General features: G+C 40.2%; 1 protein-coding gene across 9 annotated transcripts in view; it reads right to left on the bottom strand.

Annotated features, from left to right (window-relative positions):
* Positions 1-21,455, bottom strand: part of LOC116609247 (atrial natriuretic peptide receptor 1-like) — a 33,979-nt gene extending 12,524 nt beyond the window's left edge. For 5 of the 9 annotated variants that reach the window (XM_048720083.1, XM_048720084.1, XM_048720082.1 and 2 more), the window contains exons 1-13: positions 21,245-21,455; positions 12,324-13,208; positions 8,390-8,699; positions 7,008-7,185; positions 6,088-6,259; positions 4,432-4,564; positions 4,048-4,137; positions 3,101-3,292; positions 2,838-2,916; positions 2,263-2,374; positions 1,615-1,707; positions 1,164-1,241; positions 737-841 (exon numbers count right to left, since the gene is read on the bottom strand). In XM_048720083.1, the coding sequence (XP_048576040.1) occupies positions 737-841; positions 1,164-1,241; positions 1,615-1,707; positions 2,263-2,374; positions 2,838-2,916; positions 3,101-3,292; positions 4,048-4,137; positions 4,432-4,564; positions 6,088-6,259; positions 7,008-7,185; positions 8,390-8,699; positions 12,324-12,734 (1,953 nt within the window). In that variant the 5' untranslated portion in view covers positions 12,735-13,208; positions 21,245-21,455. Of the gene's footprint in view, positions 1-736; positions 842-1,163; positions 1,242-1,614; positions 1,708-2,262; positions 2,375-2,837; positions 2,917-3,100; positions 3,293-4,047; positions 4,138-4,431; positions 4,566-4,933; positions 5,014-5,142; positions 5,221-6,087; positions 6,260-7,007; positions 7,186-8,389; positions 8,700-12,323; positions 13,209-17,317; positions 17,740-21,244 lie in introns of those variants that run through there. The other 4 variants (XM_048720080.1, XM_048720081.1, XM_048720088.1 and 1 more) reach the window with 4 other exon arrangements.
* Positions 21,456-23,316: the final 1,861 nt, after the last annotated feature.

A 23,316-nucleotide genomic window follows, 5' to 3' on the forward strand; every position in this document is an offset into this window, starting at 1 on the left:
ATGAGGGGGGTTAAATTGGGGGATGGAGAGGGTGGGGGGAGAGGGGTTAGCTCTATTGGGAATGAGGGGGGTTAAATTGGGGGATGGAGAGGGTGGGGGGAGAGGGGTTAGCTCTATTGGGAATGAGGGGGGTTAAATTGGGGGATGGAGAGGGTGGGGGGAGAGGGTTTAGCTCTATTTGGAAGGAGGGGGGTAAATTGGGGGATGAAGAGGGTGGGGGAGAGGGGTTAGCTCTATTGGGAATGAGGGGGGTTAAATTGGGGGATGGAGAGGGTGGGGGGAGAGGGTTTAGCTCTATTGGGAATGAGGGAGTAAATTGGGGAATGAAGAGGGTGGGGGGAGAGGGGTTAGCTCTAATGGGAATGAGGGGAGTTAAAATGAGGGATGGAGAGGGATGGAGAGGGCGGGGGGAACAGCTGCACATGTCATATAGTGCATTATGGATATTAATACGTGGATCGGATGAGGAGGGCCGTTGCCAGTGGGTATGAGCAGGGGGGTGGGGTGGGGGGATGCCAATGTAAGCAATAATCATTTCCTAGGGGTGTGACGACGTTACAGGGTACATAACGTGATGCCGATAACGATTTTCGTGGTGGGTACTGCAGCCTGGCCTCTTGTGAGGGCGGGGAAACGCAACATGGATGTGATACCATTCAGCGTGAATGATGCGTATTGCGTGACCAGATCCTTGAATCTTACGTGACGCGTTTCCATGACGACGTTACACACTAACCTGCAGGCTCCCTCTTGAGCAGTACTGCATCACTATGCACACAGTCGGCGAGTCCGCGCATGCGCCGATAAACTGGTTTAGATTGTCGTGACGTATGTCCCGCATCTTGGAAGAAAATCGAAATGAGTTAACTAATAAAAGTACTAAAGAAAATTAGTAAACTATCGTCTATGAATAACGCTAAAGGGTATTATGGCGTGGAAAACGACACAACTTTGAAATCATCAAATCTGAATCGGCACAAGAAAACGGCACAAGAGATCCAAGTATCGAGTATTTGATATATTACAAAAACTACGCTTATTAGAATTAGAAAGCACCAAAAACTGGCATTCGACTCTGCTAAATTTTTGTGTTTAAAAAGACTTCTTCAGGGCAAAGTAGGCTATATGACGGTAAAATAAGGGGATGTAACTCATTAAGGTACCTGCTTTAACTCCAGTAAGACTTTCCGGGTCAGGTCAATACTTCGTGTAGGTATCCGAGCAACAGTAACCATGCTTCCCTGTTGGAAAAATATTCTAGTCCTTTACAAATCCTGAAAAGATTTCACCTTCATTAAAAAGGATTTAGTTCGCTATTAAGACGAGCATCTCATTTTCACAGGGTTTCTTTTTGCTAAGAGTGACTTTTCCCGAATATCAATTCGGGGTTGACTCGGAACTATCCGAGTATAACGTCAAGTTTTCCCGAATATCAATTCGGGGTTGACTCGGAATTATCCGAGTATAACGTCACGTTTTCCCGAATATCAATTCGGGGTTTACCCGGAACTATCCGAGTATAACGTCAAGTTTTCCGTTCCCAGCGCTAGCAGAGGCCTTTTCCGGGGAGTCATATATAAACCGTGATGGTTAGATCTTAGCATAGACTCGCACCTTATAGTTCGCCACAGTGGTGGTCTTGCCCTCTCGAGTGTCATCTTCCAGTAGTGGAATCGCAGCATCTTCATCGCCTGGGTCTTTTGTATGCTGACAAAAGAATACTGAATACTGAACTAAAATGAACACTAAAACATAGTTTTGCAATACCGCTATCGTGTAAGGGCGTGTCCAGAGGGGGTGGGGCGTCCACGGGGTCCGGACCCCACCCTGCTTCTTGCATGGATGTGAAATTAGGTGGAGAACCAGTACATAGACAAATTTGACTAGTAATAGCTAAAAATGTGATCGAGTTATGAATTTTGTGTGTATTTAGATTAGAACTAGATAAGTCTAGCGACCTTAGGTCAGTGATATGTTGGACCCCACTCTGAATTTTTCTCTAGACTCGCCCTTGTTGTTGTTTCACGCAGAGCAAGTAGAAACCTCAACACTACACTAGAATTGACTATAGACCACAGTATTAAGACACAGTCATTGATTTTTTGGTCTCACTCAGAACGCCTCGAATACTGAACACTACACTAGAATCAATACTAGAGAAGACTATTACTTAACAGCCATTACAAGGGGACAATACAGGAGTGTGTAGGCAGGGGCTAGCGCAACATAAGAGATGGAGAGGACAGGAGAGTTCACACATACCATAACGGTACTGGCCAGGGACGTGTTTGACCCCCGTCGATGCTCGAAGCAAATCTCATTGTAATCGATCTTCCACAATCTGCTCTGAAGCTCACGCTCCGCTTTGTAATGCCTGGTATCAATAGTTTGTGTTTTAATAGCGTTCATTGTGGTACTAATATATATTTTTACAAACAATTTTGTCTAGGCTGGATCAAACATGTTAATGACATAATTTTCTAAGAAAAAGCAAAGAAAGGAGAGAAAAATAATGTAAAAAAAGAGGGAAAGTGAAGGAGAAAAAAATCAGACGAAAGAATACAAAAAAAGTAAAAAAAAATGTAAAGGAATATGTAAATGAAAAGAAGTGAATTAATTAAAAAACAGCGGCTTAGCCAGGATTTTAAACAGGAGGGGGCCCAAAAAAAACTTTCAAGGCATTTTTCGCTGTTCATACATTTACTGTATTTTTTGGCTGCTAGAAGACCTGGTGGCCTAAGGTACCTGGTGGCCTAAGGTGCCTGGTGGCCTAGGGGGTACGCTCCCCCCCCCCTGGCTACGCCCCCCTACGCTTTTTTGTCAGCATTTTTACCCACCGAATGAAGTTTGCGATGAAGAGGAGCACGAGAAGTGCCAAACAGCCGGATACGATTCCAATGATCATGGTCTTTTTATCTGTTCACAGAACAATTTGATTATTTACTGTGATGCGTAACAAGTTATAATATAGTGAGTCAAAGTTTTACTTGCGTGACTAAAATGCTGGGGCGAAAATAACGTCAGATCAAACAAACAAAAATGAAAATATCAGATCTATATCGACGCCGTGAAGACGATTGGTCTCTACATAATCCTTTACCTTTGCCGATCTCTTGAGGGCAGCCTTCAAATCCACATTCCGGTCTGTCCTTTGGCGGGACGTCCAGTCCACTCGGCCATAAGATGCTCATGTTAGATCTGAACACGAGATCGGGGGACGACTCATTCGTATCGTTGTTGACGACGATGTGGAAGTCAGCGGTCTCTTCCATCACTGCCGTATCTGGCCTTCCTGTTTGACCAAAGAAAAAGAAACAAAGTAAAAAACATGTGTAAAGGCTGATATAGACACTATGATTTAGTTGTATGCGACACTTCTACAACTCAAGTCGTAAAGTGCGAATCAGCCTTCCATGCTACAAATTGTAGGCAGGTCACAACGAATAAATCGTGTTTTCTAAAACAGCCTTCACGCATTGCATTATGCATGATCGTTAGGACGGCTGGGGACTTATTGTACAATTTTTCAATGGCAGTGTTCACACACTAACTAGCGGACGTTGAGAAAGGGTCTAATTACCGCCATACCGCACAAAATTTTTGAAAATACCGCAATACCGCAGAAAAAAATCGAAAATATCGCATACCGCAAGGAAGGACGAGCTTTTGGAGAGCATGCACGACACCCCGACATTTCCCAGGTTTCCCGCTAGATCATCCCGTACCACGGGCAAATCCCGCGCACCGCAGGACCTCTTAGCACCGCAATACCGCAATATTTAAATTTTTTACCGCAATACCGCCGTTTAAAAAGCAAAATCTCGCATCTCGCAGTGTTTTCAAACACGCATCACCGCATGTTTTTTGCTCTTTTACCGCAATCTCGTACAAAAAAGGGCAAATACCGCAATAACGAAAAACCCAACGTCCCACCCCCTTCATGGAGCAGTCGATACTTATAACACAAAAAGTCGCACGTGAAGCACATTTGATCATGTCTGGCAAGGTCACGAAAGGCGTTGGCTTGAGAGGAAAAAGTGTAGCTACCTGGTCTTGGTGCCCATCGGAAGTTCAGCAACGTCAGGTTATACTCCGCGTCACCATTTCTGTCTATGTGTATATCATAACCCTGGATACCTAAAAAAACACGTTACGGTTAGAAACGTATTTGGGCCTGGACCGGCCATTGCCGTATTGTAGTACTTGTAGCCGTCTATTTTTTCATTTAGCGATGTTCGGTGAAATTTAGAATTTTATCTAGTACTACATCACGTTGGATTGAATTTATTACATTTTTATGGAAGAATACTAGCATAAAGTTCTCTCTATTAACGATCCTGTGGGATCCCTTGGGTCCGCTATTGATTATGTTTTTAATACACGGTTAGGTGCATTTAAGTCATAACTGACTTGTCTTTTGAAAATACTTACTGTAGAAAGATGTGTCGTTGATCTTTGAGAAGATGGTACTACCATCAGGCGTCTGGTTGAGCGCCAATGTTTTGTTTAGCGCATTTGCGTAGAGCTTGACGGCGTCGTAGAGGTAGGCTCCATAAACAGGCGGCTGAAAAATGCAAGACATTAGACTTAACGGGTGATAAACGGACGCACGCTTTTTCTATTCTAATCATTCTTATTCCAAAATCACGAGCAAAAATACGCGCCTTTAATGTCAAATATACCAGGGGTGGATCTAGCTTTTCGCTGAAGGGCTTTCTGGTAGCCCAAAGGGGGGGGGGGGGGGGGGGTTAAACTCCCTAAACCCACCCCTAGATCCGCTACTGTATACTCATACATCTTTACTCCAAATTTCAAACGTTTTTAACAAACTTTAAAGCAGGATATTAAGCCCCAAGCTGATCAAAATAAAGAGCAAGACTCAGGCTTGCCTAAGCCTCACACAACAGCAAGATATTGTCAGGCAATACTTAATGTAACGCCGACACTATCTGTGATGTAGAATGAGCTATTGAATAGAGGATGACTAGCGAACATCATGTCACACAACACGAGACAAGATTGTCACGCAATGCTTACCGTAACGCCGACACTATCTAAGAGGTAGAATGAGCTATTGAATAGAGGATGACTAGCGAACATTATGTCACACAACACGAGACAAGATTGTCACGCAATGCTTACCGTAACGCCGACACTATCTGTGAGGTAGAATGAGCTATTGAATAGAGGATGACTAGCGAACATTATGTCACACAACACGAGACAAGATTGTCACGCAATGCTTACCGTAACGCCGACACTATCTGTGAGGTAGAATAAGCTATTGAATAGAGGATGACTAGCGAACATTATGTCACACAACACGAGACAAGATTGTTACGCAATGCTTACCGTAACGCCGACACTATCTGTGAGGTAGAATGAGCTATTGAATAGAGGATGACTAGCGAACATTATGTCACACAACACGAGACAAGATTGTCACGCAATGCTTACCGTAACGCCGACACTATCTGTGAGGTAGAATGAGCTATTGAATAGAGGATGACTTGCGAACATTATGTCACACAACACGAGACAAGATTGTCACGCAATGCTTACCGTAACGCCGACACTATCTAAGAGGTAGAATGAGCTATTGAATAGAGGATGACTAGCGAACATTATGTCACACAACACGAGACAAGATTGTCACGCAATGCTTACCGTAACGCCGACACTATCTGTGAGGTAGAATGAGCTATTGAATAGAGGATGACTAGCGAACATTATGTCACACAACACGAGACAAGATTGTCACGCAATGCTTACCGTAACGCCGACACTATCTGTGAGGTAGAATAAGCTATTGAATAGAGGATGACTAGCGAACATTATGTCACACAACACGAGACAAGATTGTTACGCAATGCTTACCGTAACGCCGACACTATCTGTGAGGTAGAATGAGCTATTGAATAGAGGATGACTAGCGAACATTATGTCACACAACACGAGACAAGATTGTCACGCAATGCTTACCGTAACGCCGACACTATCTGTGAGGTAGAATGAGCTATTGAATAGAGGATGACTTGCGAACATTATGTCACACAACACGAGACAAGATTGTCACGCAATGCTTACCGTAACGCCGACACTATCTGTGAGGTAGAATGAGCTATTGAAAGGGGGCTCACTGGTCTTTTTCTTCAATTTCTGCAAGAAATATTTGTAGTCTTTCCCAGACGCGCTTTTCACGGCTAACATCAAGACTGCACGGAAGCCTTTCTTTACTGCCGCGGTAGTCTCCTTCGTCCTACGATCAAGATTAAGATCACAAAAACAGATTGGATCAAGATAGAAAACAAATTGGATCAAGGAATCAAAAACAGGTTGGATCAAGGATTTAAAAAAAGATTGGATCAGGGGATCAAAGACAGATTGGATCAAGATAAAAAAAACAAATTGGAGCAAGGGATCTAAAACAGATTGGATCAAGATTAAAAAAAAAAAAGATTAGATCAAGATAAAAAACAGATTGGATCGAGTTAAAAAAACAGATTGGATCGAGTTAAAAAACAGATAGGACCAAGACAAAAAAACAAATTCGAACAAGATCATAAGATTTGATCAAGATAAATAAAAACATGGATTATGGTCAGAAACACATTGGGTCAATAAAGATCAAATTAATCAAGATAAACATATTGAGTCAAGATTAAGATTACAAGTCGATTTCCAGTTTTTGGAGTATTGTATTCATTGTTCTGGTACGAGATCGCGACAGTTTGGGCTTTTTGATTCTATTCGAGTCAAGATTAAGGTCATTTTGGATCAAGATCCGAAACACGTTGGATGAAAATTGTAGGAAACTAAACATCACATTAGATCAAATTTCGGGACAAACGTTCTACTCTTGCGTGACTCAGTTTAAGTGATTTAAATATCGTGACATCATAGCGTGACATGTTAGAATACTAAGGTAACCTCATATAGCCTACATTAGAGTGACGTTGCATGATAGCTCACTCTCAAACACGACAAATAGGAGGCTCACGCTCTACCTGTTCATTTCTGGCAGCTCGCTCTCGAACCAAAGGAATGGAAGGTTCATTTTCTTTTTCACGGTTTGTTGGTTGAGCTCGAACATGATAAAGATGTAATCACCGCTGACCATGTTCTCCTGCGTAGCGACGTAGATCCCTTCACGGGCTATCGCCCAACTCGAGATGAAGATCACAACTACAAAAAGAAGGTCGGGCGTTTAAGGGGTAATCGCATGCTTTTTCTTAGAAAGTTTAATAAAATACAACAAAATGTAAAAAAAAGTCAAATATTTCTGTTTACAAATAGAAATGAAACCACGCGCTACCATGGCCACATTTACAGTTTTGAGAGAAAGCCAATAAGAAAGCGGGTGTGCAACTATAAAAACTATATTTTTATTAAAAAATCTCAAAGGGTAAGATAAATAGCGGGAAATGAAAAGCATTATATTCGCAAGGTTGTTGTTTCCATGCCTCGGCTAGAGAAAAAAACACTGTGACAGCCATAATGAATAGCTTAATCGGAGTGGGGATTATCCTGTCAATTTATTACCAAATTGGGGATAAGATTTTATCGCGCTCCTACCTAGCCTGCTAAGCAGCCGCTTTTAGTGTCACGCAAAGGTGTGACACTATACATTAAAGCCGCATTGTCACCAGTTTACTTCCGGAGGTCCGACGAAAACCTCAACCGTTAAAAGACAAAAGAATCTATTAAAATCCGAGATATTTAACAGGCCATCCGCACTAAATTATCAATCACATCCTCAAAGAAACTTCCAAGAGACACACTGCTTTCAATATTTTGAAATATGTTTCGCGTTTTCCGTTAAAAATCATCGGATATTGTTACGTAATCGACCGGAAGTAAACTGGTTACAATGCGGCTTTAAGTCGACACAATACATTAAGTTCAACGTCGATTCAGACGTTGCACTGTATGAGTCGTGCTCAGTTGGTTGCAAGCTTGTTAAAGTTGATTTGATATGGTGTCACTGTTGTATAAAACAAAATTAAAATATGGTATATGATTCGGCACATTAAAAGCTCGACGTTTGAATCTTTGCATCTTTTGACTTTTGCAGTGCAGTACGACCGGTGCAGCCGCACTCAGTGCCGTGCTGAACTTCATTGGTTCAGACGTCGAACCATTCATGTGCCGAATCCGAACAATTAGATTCGGCACGGGCAGGAACGCGACGTTAAAATCAGTCCTAAGGGTTGAATAGCTAGGATTGCGAGACGGGAAAGAGACAGAAAAAAAATTTGCATCGCCGCGATGGTGGAAGGTATTTTAGCCTGACAATAATAATAATAATAATAATTAAAAAAAAGACAAGTGCAGGGAAATATAACACGAAAAAAAAAAAAAACGAATCACGCACTGAAACCGTACTTACTTCTAGATTTTTCCTTGATTTCCCGCATAATTGTCCTAAACTCGGCATCGTGTTCGTTCGAGTTGTAGTAGACGAACTGCTTGATGCTCTTTTCGTATGTGACCTCGACCCCATTGGCTTCTAGCTCGGCTTTCATGTAATTCTTCAGCTGAACCCACTTTTTCCATTCCTCGTAGATTATTGCCACTATTTCCCACTTGAATTGCTTCAAGAGAGCGATCACACTCGGTGTCACTTTGGAGTCCACCGCGAAGGTCCGGGCAAAAGTAGGGTAACGGTCTTTTTTGGACAGTTCGGCATTGCTACACATCTGTCAGATAAGAAGCAAAATAAGGGACCGGAAAATAGATCTAATTTTTGCGTGTGTCTTTCCGCTTATAGATGCACAGATGACGTTACAGGGTGTCATGAACAAAAACGTACGAAACGAGACGCAGTCGAGTAGCGTTGAACCTTAATGGAAATAGGCGTATAAGCCATGGAAAAAAACAAAAACAGCAAAAGTAGCGTAAATATAACAAAACCGTAACTATAGCGCGGATTATACCGTGACAGCTGAAGTTACTCAAACAACACAAGCGCATAATGAACACAATCGACACCGTGACAGCTAAGTCACGCAAGTCACGTGGCGATACCGTGACAATTGTAGCTACACAAACAACACACGTGCTAAATGAACACAAACGACATCGTGACAGCTAAGTCACGCACGTCACGTCGCGATACCGTGACAACTGTAGCTACACAAACAACACACGTGCAAACGATCATAAACAACACCGTGACAGCTTAGTCACGTCACGTCACGTGGCGATACCGTAACAACTGTAGCCACACAAACAACACCAGTGCAAAACGATCACAAACGACACCGTAACAGCTTAGTCACGTCACGTCACGTGGCGATACCGTAACAACTGTAGCTACACAAACAACACACGTGCAGAATGAACACAAACGACAACGTGACAGCTTAGTCACGTCACGTCATGTCGCGATTACGTGACAACTTAGTTACACAAACAACACACGTGCAGAACGGTCACGAAAGACACCGTGATGGCTGAGTAACGTTGCGTCACGCGGCGATATCGTGACAACTGTAGTAACAAAAACAACACACGTGCAGAACGATTACAAAGGACACCGTGACAGCTGAGTCACGCCACCGTGAAGGTTTAAGAAACGCGATCGATACCGTGACAGTTACTAGTATTAAGAGAACTTTTACAGCTACAGTCACACAGAGAATACAACTTGCGTAAAGAAAACCAACTACAAGTGCGAGACCATCCCGTGACAACTAGTGTCACGTAACAATACCGTGACAATAAACATCACGCTATCCATACCGTGACGGCAAGTGTCAGCAGTTTCCGTGATATAGCTGAGGTATCGGATACCATTCTATATCTATAACACAAGATCAGTCTCTTGGTAGGTGCTTGTTTCCGCTAAGTAACTTGTCGAAACATGAGGTCCTTCAAGCAGATGTGCGCGAAAATTGGCAACTCCCCTAGATTTGTCATCCTAGTAGAATTAATAGATTAGAATAATTGCATCGGTTTATCTGCACTCCGTGATATTTGTAACGATTAAATTTGGTACGAAGCTATGCTTTTGGATGGTAATTTTGTAATCTTATCAGCATTAAATGCAAAGGTAAACAAAAATGGGAGTTTGACTGAGTGCTTTAATCCCTGTATAACTTGAGACGACGACCTTCACGGGATTATATCTATATTGGGGACTTTTGATGCTTTATTTTATGGATAAACCTTTAATCTATTTGGACTACCAATCACATCAATCTTTGAGTCTAGCGGCTGAAAGTCTGCCCTACCCATCCCCCGCTAGTCTGAAAGTCTAAAATCCAGAAAGCAGCGTCAGCTCTTTTCTCCTTTCTTTTTCTCTCTTTCTTCTTTTTGCTCGAAAAAAAACAACAACAACAAACAAAACAACAACAAAAAAAAATTGACCCTCTGGCTCCAAGGTTTGTTCAGGGGGGTTGGAGGTTCCCCCTGCCTACTACTGGATGGGAATGGTCATCTCTATAAAAGAAAATTTGCGAACCACGTCGAGCTAATGGTCCGCTAGATGGGTAAACGAGCCCCCCTCCATCTCCCCCTCCCCCCCCCCCCCCCCCCCCACACACACACACACACGTTAAAAAATCCTAAATGCAGTAAAACGTTTTGCACATTCTTGCAATTCAAACCTATTCATGCTGTTAGAATGATTACTTTTAGCTATATCGTATAGCGCAGGCATGGATTATCGATATTTAAATCGTTGTCATTTGTTTTGCCTAAAGCGAATTTAATGAGGGACGTAAAAAATGAGGCCACTCTCGATGTACTTATCTGGACCACCCCACCCCTCGCCATTTTTTTTTATCTTGCACACCGGGTTCACCTCCATGCGATCGACAGATTCCCGAAGCTAATCTGTCCTACTAAAAGGTATTCTATCTACAGCTCGTGAAATGAGTTCTTGATGTTATAATGTGCCGTAATAAACACTCTATTGCCTCGATTACTTCCGGTAGTAATAACTTGTTCTTAAAAGTAAATATTCCTTGGTATTTTAGGGATACTCAAAATTTAATCACAATATTATTTCTAAATAACATTTCTCAGTTTTCGAGACCAATATCCTTTTAGGAATGTATCAAAAACAGGTCAATGGGAGGCGACGATTGATATTACAAAAAGGTGCAAAAAATAGACAAGATTTATTTTCTCTCTGTTTCCCTAATGGTTCGGAAACGTTTAATCAAATTCCACAAACACAACAAGACAAGAGCTTTCACGTCCTAAAAGCGTCCTTAAAGACTGAAAGCTTGAGATATCAATATGCATCGAGTAAAAAAAATAATGCCAAGTCTGTTTTCAAGGATTCTAAAAGGCCGTCCGACAGATTCAATAACAAATGATCGCGACACCAAAATATAATATCAACAAAGACTTCCAGCCCTCGCACTACTAGGTGAAGTGATTGATGGAATATTTCCGGTCTATAATTACAGAGTATCACAAAACCCGTACACATTGTAGTTTTTCTAAATGCTAATTCTAAGTGGGAAGCCGACCCCATGAGGATATAATATAAACAATTCTCAGAATGTTGAATTTCCAGAAGCATGACTCCTATAATACAACTATTAAACTTGGGAAAACGGAGAATTTATCGTTGACGCTTATTATAATATTCACACTAGAGAAAAACACACAAAATGCCCAAACATAATCGCTTGCAGCGTTTTATGTTTATATAAATATGTAATAGCCACGAATGTCATTATGAGAAAAAGGTTCTTGTAAGAATTACCTTTTCTCTAACGGTAATTCATTACGAATCCAACTAAATAAGATCTGTTTTTCTCACAGCTTTCTAGAAGCGGATTATAAGGAATGATGGACAAAAGCATGAGATATGACATTGACTTGCAGAGTACGGATAAAATAAACCAACCGATAAATACTAAATTTCCCTGATCACTATCAACAAACGATTTGTTATTGAACAGAAATAAATAAACTTCAAAAACGCAGCTTTCTCTTGATACTTAGTATAACTCGCGCAAAAAAGTCTGCGGCAACGTTATCGTGGTAGTTTTTTTTTCAAATGGTAGTAGCAGTGCATAATGTAGGTCATGAAAACCGCGCGAGTATTAAACCCTAAACTCGTCTAATTCGCGTATCTAATTTTGATATTCGAAGACCAATAAAGCCCATACCCTCAATAGCCTTTGAGTGAGAAGGTCTCACGATATAGTTAAGCCTTGTCGCGTGAATTTGACGCGTTTCAAGATGGGACGAGTCAAATTCACGAGAGTGAAAGACCATGTTTGCGATCCACTCGCGACATGTCAGTTGACTCAAAGCCCTACACAACAAATGCACAATAACTCGAATAGTGCTCTACTTACGTATGATATCATAGGTTTGTTGAAGGCTGCAGCGTTCCTAGCTGCTGTATTACAGGAACAACCAGGTCCAATAAAGGCTGAGACTTGAGAATTCAGTAAGGAATACTGTTCTCTCAATGTAATCAACTCCTCGCATTCTGTATCTTTCCAAGTAAATGATATATTATGGCCCGGTAGTAATGAAGGATCTGTATTTATTTCGTCCACAGCCACCGTAATAGCACCAGCAAAATGTTCTCCTTTGTTGAAATCATCTCCAAACAGAGCTGCAACCCTTTTGAAGGGTATAAGGAGTCCTAATTTAAATTCTTTACCATGTGAAAGTGAGCATTGAAGGGTCAATATCAAGATGGTGAGCCAAGGTAGTGAGCGACACGAGCTAAGCCATCGCGACTTTTCCCTAACTCGCATGGCCAACCAGCACACAATCTTAACCTTCCTTCTTAATTACAATGCTGTGTTCCCTGTTAGAGTAGAAACAGTTGAGTTGCTTCCGTTCCCTTGTCGAAGGCATCAACAATGTCGAAGACTTTCGTACAGTTGACTTTACCTCGCTGTAATATGATTGCACACACACTGTGGTTGAACGGCCTGTTACCTTATAACAATTGGCAAAACTACCGGCAAAAATCCACTCGAAACTGCAAAACCCGTAAAGATTTCAGTTAACCCTGTCGCCTTATGTGATGCCCGGGTCACGGTGGATGGACCGGTAGAGCTCTAGCCGCCAAACTTGGTGGATTATTGAACTAACAGCGTAGCAAACACGGCTTCCAAAAGCACTGTTGATTACCGGAGCTTGGATATGTTATCGAGTCTCGTGGCAATATGGTCGTTTAGGTTTCATTGCCGGTCCCAATAGATGAGTAGCCTGACTGTTAGGATCTGTAAAAGGAATGCACAGATTGTAATAAAGTTAAAATCGATTAGGTATTCCAACGTAACACTACACAGCCAGCAATAACAATAGACGGTATAATGGCTAAATTCAGAGAATCCCTGGGGACTTGTGACCTTCAAATTGGAGGCCGTTCAACGCAATCACCGCTATACAAAAACTATAAATTCCATCTGACAATCCTAGGGAATCATATTAGATATAAAGCGACTGTTTAGGCTTATCTGATTTAATTCAGGAGAGGAATCACTAAATCGGCGATATACTTTTTTGCGATTTTGAATACATTTGTTGACGCTGCTAATTATGACGATTGTCAAAGTTTAAAAGCTTTTCTATCATTTACCTCTCTGCTTTTGAAAATACCTTCCGCTGGGGGTTTCTTTGAGTAAGAAAAGAATTTAATACAGAAGAAAGGCAACCTCGTGTAAGATAATATTTTTCAAGAGTTAATAAAATGTCCCAAAGGCCATCTGTCAAATTAAAACGGACAATACAAAATTTCAAATCTTTAAATGAAATTGAGAGATCGAAATCGCAGTCTCGATAAGAGGAAACGAGATCCTGACGATCAAATAAGAAATGAGATGACAAGAAATTACTAGGGACGAAACATTGAATACGGTAAGTTGCTTTTGAGTCAATTAATTTTTTATTGAAATTCAATAACCGAATTGAAATAAAGATTATCATCAATGAGAATTCTGCGCATCCAGCGGGGTCGAGAATTGCTGGAAGGTTTTTTACGTCCTTTAAGGTCCATGCGCGTCGTTTTGAGATAAGGAGGAGCTAAGGGCGTTCTTTGTGAAATTAAGGGGATGAGAGTAAAGAAGAATACAAGCTTTTTAGGCTCGAGTGTGAGCGGGTGGTTGCTTTTATTATGTATTCAATAATTCTGCGACTTTCTTATGTTTTTGATCTAGGTAACAAACTTCGAAATATATATTACAATGCAATAGTTTAAAAATATATATATATATACAATTTACTTATCCCAATTCTATCTGTGGTATTTCACATAAAATACTGCTATCAGACGGCTCTTAGCATATATTGGGAAAATCATGCTTAGAAATGGTGAATATATTATCTTCAACGGCAAAACCATGATTAGAAAATGGTGAATATATATTTTTTTTTTCAAAGGCGAAACTGGACAATGATGACAAAAAGCACAAATGAAACAGATAGTATTGTCTACTGTAAAACACAGTAACTGTGTTCATCATCCGTGAATGACACAGTGAGCCCGTCGTCTTTATATGTGCATTTATATTCGTTTTACAGGTCAATCTTTGATTTACTAATGTCTAGTATAAAGAAGAGACATTTCTAGACATGATCAATAATCTTAATAGGACATTTTGGACCTCAACTATAAGATTATAGCTATCGTTAGGCAGATGGTTTAGGAGAGGGACTGGCGGGGGTATAAATCGACTTTATGTGATATATGTAGCCAGCTTAATATTGGCCATATCAAACAGGCCAAAATTTTTTTTGGAAACCGTTGATTTTTCGAAGAGAATATAGCTAAAGAAGGATAAAAGAAAAAAATTAGTGCGTCGAGAAATTCCACGTATACTTTCAGGAAACCGTGTTAACGCGTGTTTTTCTTTTTCTGGCCGCTGGAAAACAAGAGCCTTTGAATAATAGGCAAATATAGAAAGAAGTACAATTCATTATCCAAGTAAACTCAAGCGCCACACCTGATGACAGCACATACAAAGAATACAAACTATATTATTCTTGAGAGCAGCTTTATCGTTGCAATATCACAGTGATTTGATTTTTGATGAGAACATTTGCTTTGAAATGAGCCCTTGGGCGACACAAGCTCCAAGGTCTAGTAACAAACCCCTTGATATATATGTAATATGGTGATAAGCCCGACGCCTTCTCTAAGGCGGAAATGAAACAGGCTCTAGATACATCCCTGGCGTAGGGTTATTATCATCATCATCATAATCTTCGTTCTCATCACATAGTCATCATCATCATTATCGTCATCATCATCATCATAGTCATCATCATAGTCATGATCATCATCATCATCATCATCATAGTCATCATCATCATCATCATCATCATCATCATCATCATCATCATCATCATCATCATCGTCGTCGTCGTCATCATCATCATCATAATCGTCATTATCATCATCATCATCATCATAATCGTCATTATCATTGTCTTCATCATTGTCATCGTCGTCGTCACCAGCATCAGCGTTCTAATCATCTACAGCGCCATCATCCTCATAATCATAAACATTATCGACACAATCATCATCACAAGTCAACATACGCAAGCGTATTGAAACGGAAAAGTGGCCCGAAATCTAGAATCTTATTTTGTCTGAATACCCACAACTTCTCGAATCTTAACATTTTGTAAGTCCTCCACAATTCTGACAGGTTTCTCCATGTGTCTCAGTATATTTCCAGTTGCCAGGATATTTATTAAGCTGTCTCGAATGGGAAAACATGATTACGACATCTGCCGTCATTATCAGGATGTAGTCCATCGCGTAAATGGACTCTTGACATCCATACGAGTGCAAATGCCAGAATATTCACAGAAGTGTTCTCCGGAGGCCCTTACCAGTTCTCTAAAGAGTTTTAGGGCTGCTATGTCGTTATCTTTTCGACATCTAGTTTGCAAACTAGTGAATATCAAATGGGGATAGGGGCGCTTCCTTAGTCCTCTAAAGAGTTTCAGGTGTGCTATGTTGTTAACATTTCGACATCTATTTGCGAACTAGTGTATATCTAATGGGGGTATGGATAGGGGCGCTTACGTAATCCTCTAAATAGTTTCAGGGCTGCTATGTTGTTAACATTGCACATCTAGTTTGCGAACGAGGGAGAATCTACAGGGGGTAGGGGTAGGGGGCGCTTACTTAATCCTCTAAATAGTTTCAGGGATGCTATGATGTTAACATTGCACATCCAGTTTGCGAACTAGGGTAAATATGCTGGGGGTAGGGGTCCTTATTAATCTTCTAAATAGCTTCATGGGCGCTATGTTACCAGTTACACATCTAGTTTGCGATCTAAGGGTAAATATGCTGGGGCGGGGGGGGGGGGGGGGGGGGGGGGAAGGGTGGGACCCTTACTTTGGTCCTCTAAATCTCTAAATATTTCCATGGGCGCTATAATGTTAACATTGCACATCTAGTTTGCGAACTAGAGTAAATATGCTGGGGGGGAGGGGAGGGTCTGGGGCCCTTACTTAGTCCTCCAAATAGTTTCATGGGCGCTATAATGCCATACACATCTAGTTTGCGCATTAGAGTCAACCTGCTTGGGGAGTAGGGGGTGGGGAGTAGCTACAACTCTGATAATTCAATAACATAATTAATAATACAGCAAAGCGTTCTGGTCCCAAAAATCCTTATTCTCCTTAAAGCCGCATTGTCACCAGTTTACTTCCGGTCGATTACGTAAGAATCTCCATTTATTTTTAACGGAAAACACGAAAAATATTTAAAAATATAGAAAGCAGTGTGTCTATTGGAAGTCTTTTTGAGGATGTGATTGATAATTTAGAGTGGATGGCCTGTTAAATATTTCGGATTTGAATAGATTCTTTTGTCTTTTAACGGTTGAGGTTTCCGTCGGACCTCCGGAAGTAAACTTAGTAAAGAAGAAGTAAACTGCGGCTTTAATTCCCAGATAATCCCATTAGTCCCAGACCTCTCTTAAAATTTTCTGAGAAGAAAAGTATAAACGTCACAAAATATTTTATATCTGTCCAAGCTTGCATAGGGTCTGCGGTATTCCGGTATTTTATGTTGTCCGGTATTTTAAAGACGCTAAATTATGCAGATTAATGTTACCCGACATTCGTTTTCTCTTCTACGGTTGGCCAAATGCTGGCATTTTTTACACGATTATTTTGACATGATATCAAGGATTGTGGTATTAGTATTAAGTATTGAAGCCCCCCTCCCCCCCCCCCCCCCCGTCTTATGTGTCGCGTATTCGCCATTCTTACGTTGCGCGGGGGATTGGGTCGAGTTGTTTCAATATGTTGATGTTGTGAATCTAACTAATGAAGATATCCCGGGAGCAGAATTGACAAAACCTACCGTTTCCTAGCTTTCATTCAGTACCACATCCGATATGTTTACAACATGTGGAATTGCGTCCCAGCATTTTCCAGCAGACATTTTATGAATGGGTTTCAAGATTGTCAACACTAAAGTTTGAAAGATCAATGTTCATGTCTGCAATGTTCAGAAATCGTCCCAGCATGCTGTTTGCTCATCATCTCCAAGCTACCCCGTCGTGCTCAACGTAAAAATGTCGAGTGACCCTTTATATCAACACATTCAGGCTTTATCGCGTAGAATAAACAAAGATTTCATTTCCTTGTTAGGCATTGCATACCATATTTGTGAGTCCGCCTCAATCATTTTTTCGCTTTTTTTGTCGCTCTATAACTTTGTAAGTCGAGAATGTTCACGCAAACTTGCAGCAAGTCGTGTTTACTACGATTTTGCTGGCAGCCATCTTGGAAATGGAGCCAGTTCCTATCGTTTTAGAATATCACAGGTCTCCCGCGCGCTCGCACCAGGCTCTTTTAGACCACTTTAAAAAAACGACAGCCATTGATTGATATTAATGCATTTACAGATGAAGCCCCATATTCTGCCGGACGATTGTCTAACAGTATTATTAGCTCTAAATTACGGCAGGTATATGACTTGTAATATCTAGATGCAAAAGCGCACACACAAATCTTGAACAGAAAATCTCATTTGCGTGATTTTTTTTGGCGCCATGATGCTATTGAGATAAAACTAAACTGAATATTAAAAAACTACCCTTACCCAACTGTCCCCTAAAAAGTGCACTTCCGGCTTAACTAGTAAAAAGATATTATTTTAGAAAAAAATATTTTTATTCAAAACTTGTTACATAAATTTTGTGTCATAAATATTTAAAAAAACTCGTTCTTAAGAAATCAAGCTATGAAGTTCTTTTGTTAAACTGCTCCTTATTCAATTATATTTATACAATTTCGCAGTAGGGGGTAGAGCACTCTAGAAGCACGTGCTCCCCCTAATATTCTCAATAATCATAAGAAAAGGACCAGTAGTAGGGGCGTGGCTGTGCCCCCATGTTTTCTTTTAGCTGTTTCTGTGTCGCTCCCCCAATAATTCGAGGCCTACTACAACTCTGTGTGAAAAAGGACGATATCCCCTAACCGACCTAAAAATTGACTTTATCATTTCTTAAATCTTAAACGTTATTTCCATAAAAGCAAACAACAGTTTGAAGATGACCTCTTGTTTGTTTTGTGTGGTTTGTTTGTTGTACAAGGCCGCCGCGATTTGATTATCATTTCTCCTGGTTTATTTAAACATACCTTTCATTTTCTTAATATTGTGCTATCAATAAATGATAATGTTTTAAAAAAAATTACTTATGTTTATATCATTAAACTTCTGTAACGTTTAAAGTGAGCGTTAACATGATTGTTTTGATAAATCAAGAACAACAACAACAACAGCAGCAAAAGGAGCGACGTTGAAAAATCTTAACGTTTCATCTATTCCTTTTTTCTAGAGAAATTGTTAAAGATATTTTTTCCTTTCGAATGTTTACGCCATCTATAACGATTGCGCTTTTAAAAGAATTAAGATTGATTTTTTTTTTAATGATGCCCCTCAGGAAAAGGATGTTAAGGAGCAGCCGTCAAAGGCATCGAATCCGAATTCTAGTGGTGAAGCGATGATTAACATTTTCGAAGAAAATATCATCGCCCAAAAAACTCGATCCATTGCTAAAAAAAGAAAGCGAGTACCATATGAAACAGAAGCAGAAGAGCTCTGCTGATTAAAAATAATTACTGTTTATCACACAACATCACTAAAATCATCACCACCTCACTGATGAGTTTTAAACTAAACTTTCCAATCACCATTTTTCACTATTACTTGGCGGCAGGGATTTGCTATTATTGCTCCTGGCTAGCTTGAAAAGCCATTGCAAGGGGTAAAAATTCCCGCGTTTTTCAAATATAATTATTTTGAGTAGAGTGTTTAAATATTTGTTTGTGCGCGCTTGCACCCACAAATTGGGAATTATTAGGAGATATTTTCACTTATGTACACACGAGTAAATGTATGTTAATCGGGGAAGGAAGCTTGATGTAAATAGATCATAACACATCAAAAAGCGAGAAATAATGTCTAGGATAAAAATACAGCAACTTGATAGACGGTTATTTCAAATTTTAAAATATTTTGAGCAAAAAGTAGCGAAAGCTAAATATAATGACTAAAAGAGCAAAACAGAAAACACTTTATGCCACGATTAGTAGAATTGTAATTGATAAAAGGTTTCGTGAGAAAAGTAGACGCGTAATTCTTCGAACGAACAGCTTCCTTGATCACTTGAAATTATCATTAGTGGGTGCGTTTTTCTTGATTTCACCTGTCTTTGCTCCAGCAAACTATAAATTTCGCTGATAAATTCCTTCTCCGCTACCTTATATTCACCTGGAATCGTTTGAGTAAATATCTGCAATGTGATTCTGGATCGAAGAGTAAAGGACAGAACGCTGTAGTTCGCAAATTATAATGGAACTGTAATAATAGGTTTGGGTAAAGCTTTTTACTCGTAAGCTGAATCTAGGGGTAACGGAACGAATCCAGAACACATAATAGGTGAGCCTGAGAGAGTAAAAACAATCTTCTGACAAAGATAAAAGAGATTTGAAAAAAAATTTTTTTAAGAATGTCAAGACTTGCTTTCTGGATTCTAGATTCAAATCAACACTTTAATAGGCAAAACTATTTGTACCATTACTAGCGGTGATGTAGGGTGGGTTTTCGTTTTTCCACTTAAGATGTATTATGCGGTGAAGGGAAATTGAAAGAATAAAGTCGGCAGCGTGGGCAGGGAATTCTGGCAAGAACTATATATTCCATTAAGCTTTTTAGATCAGTGTACGGAATTCTTGTTTTACCGCCAATCCATAATTCACTGTAGCTGTTCATTATACTGAATGGTACGGATTATCGAGTCTAGCTATATTGGAGAATTGGTATAATTGAAGAAAGAATACAGTGAACAGTGTCCTTGATTTTAGCACTCAAAGGAGCCAGCAAAGAGATCGCCTTTCCTTGTGATTTTTATGATAATATTTGTTTATACGCTGCTAGCTGGAAGTGTGAACGGGTGCTTTAACTTAATGTGGCTCAAAATATTGTCAAATAGCCTTTCCACGGTAACGAATAAACACAACCTTGATGATGTTACGTTCACTGGAAGAAAGCCTTGGGCGATTGGGAGAAAACCTGGAAAAATGTAAGCATCTTATAGTCAAATCTTCTTGCGTTTTCTTTAATACATGTAGGGTTTTTGTGTTTAATTTGCATGTCAGCTCGTTCCAAATGCGGCTCCCATTGCACTCGATAACGCTTCAGTGCTCACTTCTTGGTTCATTACTTTTCTTTGTTTCTCGACACTTCAAAAGCTCGCGCACTTTGCGCGCACGATTGATGTCCATTTTTCCATGCACGGGAATAAAAATGAAAATCTAAATGATTTAGCGTTTTTGTATACCGTTTGTAGTATTAGCCAAGGTCTCAACAACCAAAGATTTAATGCGATAGCGTGAGTGTGATCCAAGTTGCTGACGCTTGTGCAAGTGTATCGCTTGGACAAGAAGAGAAAGACTCAAAACTTGCCCTGCCCTGGAAATTTATGCTGCTCGAGACAACTTCATGAGCACCAGCTTAGAAGATACCTTGCTAAATTACTTTGTTCTATGACTATTAATTCTACAAACATGTATGCTACAAGAATAACCTAAAATTCATATTGAAAATTTGATCATATCAAAATAATCAGTACTCTTTTCGAACTTCGTTTTAAAGTAAAAGTCAAATCAGGGAAAAGCGACATCGCTTAATTTATTCCGTGTAAATTTGAAACCAAATGAATTTTGGTTTTGATGATCGTTAGTCTACATTGAGAGTGAATGACAAATGTTCCTAGCTTACCGTGGTGGATAAAAGTGAGCAGCAAGTTTACTTGTCCCATTCGGGTCACACCATTTTAACGGCGGCAGCGGGATTCGCCCACAATCACCTAAACAAGGGTGCGTTTTTGCTTAATTCGTCCCGATTTGTGGAGTCGGTGAACGAACCACGGACGCAAGAACGTCACTTTCACTGGCACAGTGTACTGAACGAACATCTGCGCCCAAATACACCAGACTTGTGACGTCACACGCGGGAAACTCGCGCATTGCAGCCATACTGACTACCGCTCTCTCAGCAACTCACTAACGATTACCTACAATTACACTACTATTCGCTACAGTTCAAGATTGGCAGCCGTCACTCAAAAATAACCCATTTCTGAAGTTTCCTCTATGGGTTTCATGTCGCGAAGATATAGCTGTCACGGATCTTTTGTGGAGTCGCCTTAATTCTCTTTTTATGCGTTCTCACCAATGACATCCGAAGAAACAATATTGACAATAAAAAGCTGGGAATTAGGCATGCTAATCGAGAGATAAAAACAGAGTATATTTTACAAGAGCATCTGATATTTCCCCGAGACACAAAAAGACGATTAGCGTTTTTCTGATATTGCTCGACAAAATGCACAGAATGTACTGTCCAGATAAGTCGTAGACATTGAGCCTGCATCTACCTTCTCAGTAGACAATACAAAACAGTTGACGAATAAACGATTCCACGCGAAAAAAACCCGCTCCATTTGGATTATTTTTAGCACCGAGAATTCCCCATTATCAATTTATAGTAAATTATGTCAAAGAAGTCGAAGGTGAAATATGCTGAACGCCCGCAGCGCTTACAAATTGAAAGTCGGGGTTCTTTGTACGAAAACTTCCATCCTGTTTCCATTTTAAATTGTATTAGTTGTCTTATAAAAAACAACTCCGTAAATCACACTGCGATATCATTACAAGTCGTAGATAGTTGGCCTTTGACACTTGCTGTTATTTTGTTCTCTCTCTTCCTGTCTTTGAAAAGAACGATCAGAATGTTTGCCAAATTCGGCAATAGGCATTTTTAGTTTCAGAGTCAATTAACGTTTCACCGCAGGGAATAAAGACAAGATTATTTTTTCGGAAGTTACCAGCATAAGTGGGATGGATTGTTATTTTAGAAGCAGTTTGTTGGAACTAAGACATACAGTATACAAAAGGTAAACACGACAGCCAGCTTGGCTTGCGAGCGGTGACCGCACATCAAATAGTTCAGTTAATTCAAGGTTAATCTCATTTCTTAGTTTTGCTGGTAAATTAAAATCGCGCACGAAGCATAATCTAGCGTCACCCATATTGATCGTGATTTAGGTTGCGCGTGAAGAGTGATTCGTTACTCCTGAAGCGTGATTTTTAATGATATAACATTACGCATGAAGCATAATTGCCATATTATGCACATATTAAGCGTGATTTAGGTTGCGCATGATGAGTGATTTAGGTTGCGCTTGATTTAGCGTCACGCATGATGAGTGATTTAGGTTGCGCTTGAAGCTTGATTAAGCGTCATGCATGATGAGTGATTTAGGTTGCGCTTGAAGCTTGATTTAGCGTCACGCATGATGAGTGATTTAGGTTGCGCTTGAAGCTTGATTTAGCGTCACGCATGAGGAGTGATTTAGGTTGCGCTTGAAGCTTGATTTAGCGTCACGCATGATGAGTGATTTAGGCTTGGGCGTGATGCGTAATTAAGCGCTTGGCGTGAAGTGCGATTTAGCGATGCGCATGGTTTCACATGAAGTATGGTTAAGCGTTACAATTGAAGCGTGATTTAGGCTTGTGCGTGGAGCGTATTTAGCGTTAAGCATTAAGCATGATTCATATCAAGAAAATTTAGCCAAAAATTGTCGTTTTTGCCAAACGCGGTCACTTCCATATAAGGAAATTAATATATTCCTTATTTGGAAAAACTGCATGATTCTTGACATTTTTAAGGTTACCGTACCGCAGGTGCTTCGTAAACTTTTTGACTTGTAATCAGAAAAGAAAAAAAAGTGACTGTGACCATATCCTTGGTCAATGGAGAAAGTATAGATAAGAAACTAAGATTCCTCG

Source organism: Nematostella vectensis, chromosome 12 (genome assembly GCF_932526225.1).
Source record: "Nematostella vectensis chromosome 12, jaNemVect1.1, whole genome shotgun sequence".
NCBI lineage: Eukaryota > Metazoa > Cnidaria > Anthozoa > Actiniaria > Edwardsiidae > Nematostella > Nematostella vectensis.